The sequence below is a fragment of the Telmatherina bonti genome, assembly GCF_933228915.1.
Source record: "Telmatherina bonti genome assembly, chromosome: 14".
Lineage (NCBI taxonomy): Eukaryota > Metazoa > Chordata > Actinopteri > Atheriniformes > Telmatherinidae > Telmatherina > Telmatherina bonti.
In genome coordinates, this window is record NC_136612.1 from 34,427,469 (window position 1) to 34,437,127 (window position 9,659).

Below are 9,659 nucleotides of genomic sequence, written 5' to 3' on the forward strand. Positions count from 1 at the left end.
ACCTGGACATGATGATGAAGACACTTCCTGTCAGACTTTCCACCAATCAGAGAGCTTAAACTGACGGTAACGTCCAATCAGGAGCAGCCAAAGATCAACAAGCGATGAGAAAAGCAGAGAAATAATGATCCTCTATGGCTGGAATAAAGCCAGGAAGACGCCTGTGGTTGGTCTTCATGCTACTATGTCTACAGAAATGATCATTTTGGTGAATGATTCTATGACTTTTTATAATAAAATAAAAAAAATGAAAGGGTTAAAATAAGACCTCGTAGAGAATATTGTGACCGTTATGCGCTGAGCTTTATTGTTTGTTGTTGGGAAAACTTTTCTGTTTTATGCCAAATATTTTAGCATGTTGTGAAGAATTGAAGGTTTTAGTTGATGTGACGTGCCGTCGGTCTCCACCAGCGAAGAACAGTGTTTTTCTTGCGTGAACGTGTCGTGTGCTTCAGGACAGCGGCCTCTTCGTGATGTCCTGCTCTGTCAGGTAAAAGTTCAGGTATCCTCCCAGAGCGCCGACCGCCACCGCCGTCATGTGACTGGAACAGCCGTCTGCAGGACCAGAGAAACACCAGAGGATTCACGTCAGCGAGAGCTATGCTCCTGGTTTAGAAAGTACGGTGGCCCTGAGGGGAAAAACTACCAGATGCTCCACCAATTGCTTTAAACTGTTCGCAACATTACCCAAAAGGTTATGGATGGATTTTGATGAAATTTCCAGGATATGTTGGAGGTCTCACAAGGAACAAATGAGGACATCTTGGTGGAGATCAGGAAGAGATCCTGGATTCTGGATCACTTTGAAGTTATGTTGGGTGTTCACCACAATATGCTTGGCGGAGATCTGCGCTCTTTTCTAGTTTTGTGTCTAGTTTGTTTAATTAATTTTGCTTTGCATTAAAGGACTAAATGAATACTTAAACAAAGAAAAATAATTATTTACAGTCGTTCTCAGATGTACTCATCCCCTCCCATTAAAGGAGAAAAACAGTCGTCTGGGAAATAAGCTGAAATTGACAAAAACTGAAAAATATTTTTTTCTAAAAATCATTATTTTCTAATTCTGGTTCAAAAAAAATTTTTTTTTTAAACAAACAAATATGATAAAAAATGACATGTTACATCACGCTCCAGTCAGGTGTTTTCTGTTCCTCAGTCAGACTTCTGCACCTGCTGACAGGTATTTTGTCCCACTGTTCAACAGAAAAGTGTTTTAATTTGTCCAGGACATATTTGTTTTTTTGTTTTTTGTTCAACTCAATTAAATTAAAAAAAAAAAAAAACATGTTTTTTATATCACTAAATTATAATTTAGCAAATTTTTAGTTGTTCCTTTTTTCAGCCTCCAGTTATTTGAATGACTGTTGTAAATTCAGCTTTTTCTTTAATAAAAGTGTATAAATATATTAGAGGACAACTGTATATCTGTTTTAACCAGGCATTACAGGGTTAAAACCCTGTTCCTTCGTGTAAACATGAAATTTCAGCGACACGTGGAAGTCCTGCAGCTGAAACATGATCACATATGAAGCATTTCTGCTGCTGAGACTCTTGTTACGTAACGACGTCATGAGAGGAGACAAAGTGACCTTGAAGGATTTTCTCGCGCCTCTTCACTCTCCTGTGAGGCTGCAGCTGTTCCAGCAGCTCGTCTCCAATCATCTGAGAAATGATGCTTTCTGAGGAGACACACACACACACACACACACAGAATTTACCTGATTAATGGGATCCAGTTCAAATGTGTTGCTGAAATAAGCACATCTTTAATTTAAGAACAATTCATATTAAAAAAAAAAACAAACTTTAAAATTATATTTATTAATCCTGTCATGTTTTTAAATGAACATGCAAAAATTTAAAGCACTTTTATGGAGGTTAACTGTTTTCACTGTAAAATTGATCAGTTAATGGGTTAAAATCAGTGTTATTGTTCATTATTACATGCTGGTTTATTGTTCCAAAAGGACTTTAAAGGGTTCAAATTATTTCAGAAATTCAGCTTAATTTAGAAGTTCTGATGACGACTGAAGTGGATCGGAGTGTTTAATGCTGTAAAAGGGTGAACAAGGGTTAAACATTGATGTTTTAACTCGTTAGATTTATTAACTGAGCATGAGGTGATGAGCAGGTCGGTCTGTTGCTGCCGGTTACTCACTGTCCCTCCCGAAGCAGCCGACCTCCTCGTCCTGCAGCCGGAGGATGTGCTGCAGCCAGTCGGCTTTGTGGAAGTCAGAGAAACCGGCCAATCCACAAATCAGAACTGTCGACGGACAAAAAGGGAGTTTAGCTTTTCAACACTTCCCTCCTTAAACGTAAAATTTCAGGTTTTTTAGGTGCAGCTGAAGGAATTTTATGGGTTTTTTGTCCCACAACAGAAAAGCAGACAGATGGAAGCAAAACGGATCAATAAGTGTGTCGAATGTTTCTGTTTTATTTGTGACAAACTTGATTTTACAGCTCAGAATACAAACCAAATAAAACAAGATATTTAAAGTTTTAATTATCTTTTTTCTTTTTTTTCCTTTGTTCTGTGGACAAATCAAAAATCTGATGACATGTTGGGCATTTGAACTGAAATATGTTGTTTAAAGACTTTATTGGTCCCTTTGGGATGACTCCCAAGTAGGATGCTTAGAAAAACAAACAAACAGTAAAAAAAAAATATATAAATAGTAAAAAAAAGAAAACTTCATGATGTAATTATTGGTATGTAAAAGATGGGGGTTGTTGCTCTGAGCCAACATAATTTAAGGGGACGGGGTCTTTTCTGTGGCGGGAGCAGCTCTGTGGAACTCTCCCTGCAGGTCAGACGGGCTTCATCACTGTCCAGTTTTAAATCCTCAAGACCCACCTGTTCTCACTGGTATTTTACCACAATGAGTTGCTTTTATTGTTTTTATTTGTTTCTATGTCTTATCTTTTATGGTTTTAAATTTCATTGTTTTATGTTTTAGTATGTTAAATATGTTATGTTTGGCACTTTGGTCAGCAGTAGCTGTCAGAAAGTGCTTTATAAATAAAGTTGGCCTGGCTTGGTCTGGCCTGGCTTGGCCTGGTTTCTAAACCAGATCCCGTCAGACCAGATGCTGAACTCTAGACGTGAAACCTGCTGTTTCCTGGTCAGAGGCTGACATCACAGCTCCCACCGCCGCGTTTCCATCAGTTTGTCACAAAACAAGCCGGTGTTTGTAAAATGTTGACAAGAGGAAATAAAGATGTTTCTATTAAATGACAGAAGCTGTAATTCTCATATAATGGCAGGAAGTACAGCTTAGTTTGAGGGGTTTTCCAGGACTTTTCAAAGCCCTTCAATTCCTTGTAAAACTGCATTTTGCTGTCGATGATGGAGGTTTTATTTTTTTCTCCTCTGTCCATTCATTCCACGCCATCTTCACTTGAAATGAACTGGTCACATGACCCCGAATGTCACGTCTGCGTAACGTTTAAGTGCAAAACAAAGTGTATTCATGACACTTGTTGGATGTACGTCTGGAAAAAGCACCTCGTGAAAGCATAAAAACTATTTTTATCTGGCTGTTTCCATGACTGGTTTTCTTTTAATGTGTGATATTTAGGTTTTGCACGGTTCTAGTGGTTATGATCAATAATCTGCCAGAAAACAATAACTCTCACTGTTTTCAATGAAGATGTCGACAGTTTGTTCAGTCAAACCGTCTCTGACGATGTCCTGGTTGGCCTTCATCATGTTGGAGCAGAAGATCTTCTGGTAGTTATCCTCGGTCATATTTGCTCTGGATGCTCGGGTGTCACCTTTCAGCAGGTTGTTGCAGCCTCTCTGAGACGGAAACACAAAACAATCAGCCTTTTTTATTATACAGGTGTTATTACTGACCCACTGTTCTCTACTTACACGCTTCCTTTCAGTCACACACACTGTGTTTGTAAGAAAATATGTGAAGAAAAGTGACCAAATTCTGACCTAACTTTGTCTTTAAACGTTATTATATTGTATTAGGGGATACATATGGATGATCATTCTTCCTGTGAAGGCAGTTTTTGCAGATATTGACTGCTTTAAGTGTGTTTTTTTTTTTTACATCTCACCATTCTTCCGATGATAAAGTAGAGCAGCTGGTGGGACAGGGAGTAGTGTGGACAACCAAAGTGGGTCATGGTGTCCCGACAGGGCTTTGTGACGATGCATGGCGTCCCGTTCATCTTCCTGTGCAAACATAAAGCAGAGAAATTAGATCCCCGTGTTACAGCCGACAGTTCAGATCTCTGCAGATCATCTGGGCTGCATCCTGAACCAGTAGGTAACCAGTAGCCTGCTGGATAAACAGCGGCTGTACCAGGTTCCCAGCAGCAGCGTCAGACACTTGTCGCTGAGCTGCTCGTCGTAACACTCGCTGCTCATGGTGGAGGGATACACCAGGCTGGGATCGGTGGAGCACCAGTCCTGAGGAATCAGCCAGAACGTCCAGGTCAGCAGAGGCTCGAACTCTAGAGGGAGCAGACGATTGGAGAAAGCATCGTCTAAAAACGCCACTTTCACAGCCCACGTAACTGGTTTTAACTGGTCTCTGGGAGCTTCCGTCTGCACGTCTCACCTCTGTAGTATTTCGGGTCGTTCTGCTTCAGGGCCTCGACGGCCTTGTCCAGACTTTGGTCGAGACGTTTGACCAGAGCAACGGCGGAGGTTCTCTGAGCCCAGCTGACCGGGTCGGTGTGAGGCCACGTCCGGATCGCCTCCTTCAGCTCGGCTGAGACAGAACAAGCAACAGGACTCGGTAAAAACACGCTCTGGACTCTACAACACGTTTTTTTACCAAATAAACCGTCTGGAGCCACAAATCTGTTCGATTCCTGGAAAAAGCTTAAACTAAACTAAACTAGGAGCATTTTTATGGTTTTCTGGACCAAAAAAAAACCCGCTTTCTGTTCAGTATTAAACAACATCCAGCCTGTTGGAGCTGAATCAGTTTGCTGAGTGTTACGGCCCATGGCCTGTCTAGCTGGTCACCATTCAAACCATCACCTGGGAGTTCGGATACACCTGGTTTTCTTCCTGGCACCGCCCTCAGACTGATGTGCTGGATGCTGATTGGTCGCCCACCTACCCGTGATTGGCCAGACCTTCTGCTGAGCACCAGAATAAAGGCGTTCGTTCTTGGCAGCTGGGTTTGGTTGAGTCTTGGTGCCACAGCTTGCTGCTCATTCACTGACTGTGAATGAGGTTGACTGTTTGGTGTTTAATGAACATTTTAGTGATTAAAGCTGGGTTGGTGCCAGCTTTGGTTCATGCTTTTGTTGTTGGGTTTGCTTTGGCTTTTGGTTTGTGCCTCTTGATGCTTTTTGAGGACAAGTGGGTCCTAAATAAAACCTTCATTTGTGCATTTTCCTGGTTTTCTTTTGTTAATGTTGCCACCTCTTTGTAGGCTGGACAAACTCCATCGGGGGACGTAACATGAGTCATGATAAGAATCGATGCTGTAATATTTGAACCCTTCAGTGCTGCGTGTGGATATTTGATACATGTGGTAAAAACTTTGCTCCAGATGCTGTTGAACACACACATCCAGCCAGCGATGGGAGAATCAGGATAAAGGGCCTGGAAGGTGAAGGCATCAGTGGCGTCTGAACGCATCAGTAGGGTTGTGAGCGTATCATATGTTTCATGTTGTGTCTTTAATTCTAGTTTCCAGTTTTATTTTGTAGTTTTTCATGTTTAGCTGCCTTGTGTCTTGTTTCCTGTTTTTCTTTCATTAGATTCACCAGGACTCATTAGTTAAATCATTCTACCCGTGTCTTGTGTGTGTATGTACTACCGGGTTTCTGTTCATTGTCATTTTGTCAGCTCCGTGTGTTTTTGTTAGTTTTATGGTTTTTGCCTTCAGTTTAGTTTTTTGGTATTAAAAACATCTTCTTTCTGCATTCCTGCCTCCCGTCCCTGCATTTGGGTCCACACCTCCACCACGCCATCCTGACAGAAAGTTATATCTTTATTATAACCATTTTCATCATCCCATGCCAGGGCCGGATTAAAAGTGCACAGGTCCCTGGGCCCAGAGTGTTCCAGGGACCCCCTTCCCCACCGCAACATTGAGAAAAATTGTGAATGATACAATGTGAGACGACGTTTCTAACATCTTTCAGCCAGTGGTACCAATAGTAATCCGCTAGACACTTTGGTGAAATTATCTGGCTTTTATGTACGTTTTGTTTAACGTCCGAACTGCTAGTGTTTGCCCTACGTGGGTCCCACACGGGCCTAAAAAGGGCCCCAAGTTGGCATGGGCCCCTGTGCCCATAATGCCCATTGGATAATCCGGCCTTGTCCCATGCTTATATTCCTAATGCTTAGACGTTTACCTTGATCCCTGGAATGAGAACATCATGTCCGTCTAAACACACCTGCCAGGATAATAACGGCCTTGAAGACAGGTCCAGTTTTAATTTTCCCTCCCTCCGTGTATCACATCATTCCTCCTCCTCAGAACCTCACCGGACTTCATCAGGTCGACGTTCTCCTTGTAAAACTGTTTTTTTTTCCCTTTTTTTAATAAACATTCTTAAACTTCACTCATCCAGACTCTTGATAATCTAGTTTTCCTACAACGATATCGAGACTAGTGTCAGTATCGTTCGATACCAGCCCGATGGGGTCAGTTAGCTACGGGCTGTGAATCAGCGCAAACCACGTTTAGCTCATTTCCACTTTATTTTCTGTCACTCTGGATGTAGTTTTTTTAAAAATAATTTATAAACTGAATATTTTGTTAAACATGTCGCTGCTCACACGTCTCTTCATGGATTCCCGCTGCTTTGACCGTGCGGGAATGACGGATCTTTAACCGGACTTCCAGCAGATACTTCTACATCATTTCACTCAGAAACTTATCTGAACCATCTTTTCTTGCATCTGGATCTGATATTTGTCACTGGTTCTGCTTGCTGTAAGTCTGACGTTGTATTTTAGAGTGAAACCAGGCTGTAAAGTCTGTTGTAGTTCGGCTCTGGTGACCTCGAGTCATTCTTTTATTTAAGCTGCTTTAGGTCGAGGCTGCTGGGAGACCTCCCATGATGCACTGAGCTTTAATTATTCAAACTAAAACCTGCTGCAGAGCAGATCTAAATAAACCCAACAGCCATTAAAAACCGTCTCCTGGTTGTTTATAATATAGTGTAAACGTAAAAACACAAAAAGGCCATGAAGTAAAAGTGGATTTCTGTTTTTATAAACATTCTGTTAATTCATTAAAGAAAACTGTCAGATTCAACTTTTCCTCTTTTTCCCACATAAATAGAAAACAAAACACATCCAGCCAATCACAGGCAGACTTTAATAAGATAGATCATCATTCGCTTTGATTGACAGATTTGTGATTTCTGCACTTGTGAGGCGTTCAATGACACTCTGTAAATGACAGAACTACCTTAGTTTATTATGATTGCTGTATATTTATTAATAAAAACAACGTTTACATTGTTAAGTTTTACTTTTTTATTTTTAATATGGAACTTTAGCAAGAATAAACTTTGTGCATGGTGAAGAACAATTTGACCATTTTTAGTGCATCTGGCCTGAAGGTTTGGGACTCAGCGTTTGATTTTTCAAGCCACACAGACTTTCAACGGAGCGGATTTGTGGACATTATGAATTTGACTATTTTCCCAGGAAATTAAACTGTAACATCACAGAATGTAAATGAGGTTTTATATTAGCTCTTAAGATGGAAAAATGAATGGCAAGCTAAAGAGTCAGCTCTTCAAAGAGCACTTTCGCTCTTAGTATAACTGTATTTGTCAGGAAAGTTGGAGAACTTTGTCCAGTTCTTTACAACCAACATTATGGTATTAATTCTTTGTATTTTAACATCGGTAATATTATGGGGTGGGAAGCGGGAAAATCAAAAACAAAACAAAAAAAAGCCTGTAGCACTTCATGGAAAGACCTGCGTCCAACTGGACAGTCCACCAGCACCTTCCTACCATGTCCTCTACTGTTTGATTTCCTGCTTGTGTTGTTCTCACTCATATGTAAGTCTCTTTGGATAAAAGTATCTGCTAAATGACTGCAGAATAGAATAGAATAGAATAGAATAGAATAGAAAATTGTAGGTTTAATGGGGCACCTTCATCATTAAAGTGAAGAAAACAATAGAAACAGCGACATCAGGTGATCAAACTGGCATTTAAAGCATTAATTTTCTTACATTTTTGGTTATTTTAAGCAGGACTGAAGTTGCTGGGAAAAAAACAATCATTCAGTTCTGAACATTTTTGTCCTTAAGAACATAAAAGGTTGTCAATTTGACACCTGGAAATTAGTAGTTAGAATCTGATATAGAAATGAAGACAACTACACTGGCAAATATGGAAATCATGTCCTGGGGGTCTAACATGGGGTTTGTTTGGGGGGACCCTAGAGCAGTTGCGTTTAAGGCACCCATCTGGCTAGCAGCGGCCCTGCGTTTATTGGACATTTATGAACTGAAGAGCCAAACTACAGCTTCAAAAAGTCAGATTGAAGTTGTATTTATGATGCAATGTCTCATTAAAACGTGAAATTATGCGTGTTAATTTCAATTAAAACGTGGTTATCCCAGAAATAATTAGATAAAAACATGGCGGGAAACAAGGCTCGAGATTTACCACCTCCTTTAAACTATTTCAAGTGTCAGAGACATTTAATCTGCTGCATCTCTGCCTTGCCTCCAGTCTGAACTGGTGAAAATAAACCCAAACTGCGGATGTTTTCGAGATGTTTCCGCAGTTGGAGAGACGCGTCTGCGCCCAGACGGGATCTGCGGACCTACCCTGCAGCATGACGAAGCCCACCGCCCCGTCCAGGTTGATGTGCTCGTGTTGTCGCTCCAAGAAGGACACTCCGTGGGAGAGGCTGCTCAGGATGTCATCGATCACCTCCGCGCGCGACGCGCACACCGCTGCGGCGAACAGCGCCAGCGCCGCGGCCAGCCGGAGCCGCGCCGCCCGCATCCTTACCGCAGTCCGAGGATCCCAGACTGGAGGCTCCGGGCCGGACAGACAGAACAGCAGCTGGAAGGACAGACTGGTCGTCCTTTACCAGAGGGGTGGACCAGCTGTGACGTCAGAGAGACCATCTTTACGACATAAGAAATTAGCAACTTTATTTCTAATAAACTCCTAATTAACATCTATACACACCAACCTCCAGTCCCCAAAATATTAAAGTCAAACTGTCCTAAAGTTGATCTTCTGATTTTTTTTTTTTATGTTCATTATGTTCATTAAAATAAATTATTAAAATAATTATGTAGAAAACTGCAACACCAATCATATAAACTTTATTAACTCAGCTGCACAAGGAAACTGTGTAATAAAACACTTGCTTATAGTTACAATCCAGCCTGAAGTTCCTCAGGATCATAGTATAAAGTTGGTTTTAATTTGAAAATACTTGTTATAATCTATCAATATCATATGAAAAGTTGTGTGAGGGTATTTTAGATATAAGTAAATTCAACTTATTCTAGCCCCTAGAAATGGAAAACTAGTCCATTTTACGATCCATGTTAGTTCACTTTGTAATACACGTGTTCGTGTAAAGGCATTACAAAGTGCGACTTGACTAACCAACAGATTGCATCTTTTCTACCGCTTTGTGCTCCTTATTGTAAACCAAGAGCTGCTGTAACAAGTGAATTTCT

The 9,659-nt window shown here is 41.0% G+C and overlaps 1 protein-coding gene across 1 annotated transcript; it reads right to left on the reverse strand.

Annotated features, from left to right (window-relative positions):
• Positions 1 to 291: 291 nt before the first annotated feature.
• On the reverse strand, positions 292 to 9,012 carry cUnh16orf89 (chromosome Un C16orf89 homolog). Its single transcript, XM_079252427.1, has 8 exons — positions 8,787 to 9,012; positions 4,578 to 4,730; positions 4,320 to 4,470; positions 4,072 to 4,189; positions 3,640 to 3,802; positions 2,162 to 2,266; positions 1,593 to 1,682; positions 292 to 555 (listed from the first exon to the last, which is right to left on the reverse strand). Exons 1-8 carry the CDS (start codon positions 8,965 to 8,967, stop codon positions 452 to 454), a joined length of 1,065 nt encoding a protein of 354 aa, XP_079108553.1. The 5' UTR covers positions 8,968 to 9,012; the 3' UTR covers positions 292 to 451.
• Between the last annotated feature and the right edge of the window lie 647 nt (positions 9,013 to 9,659).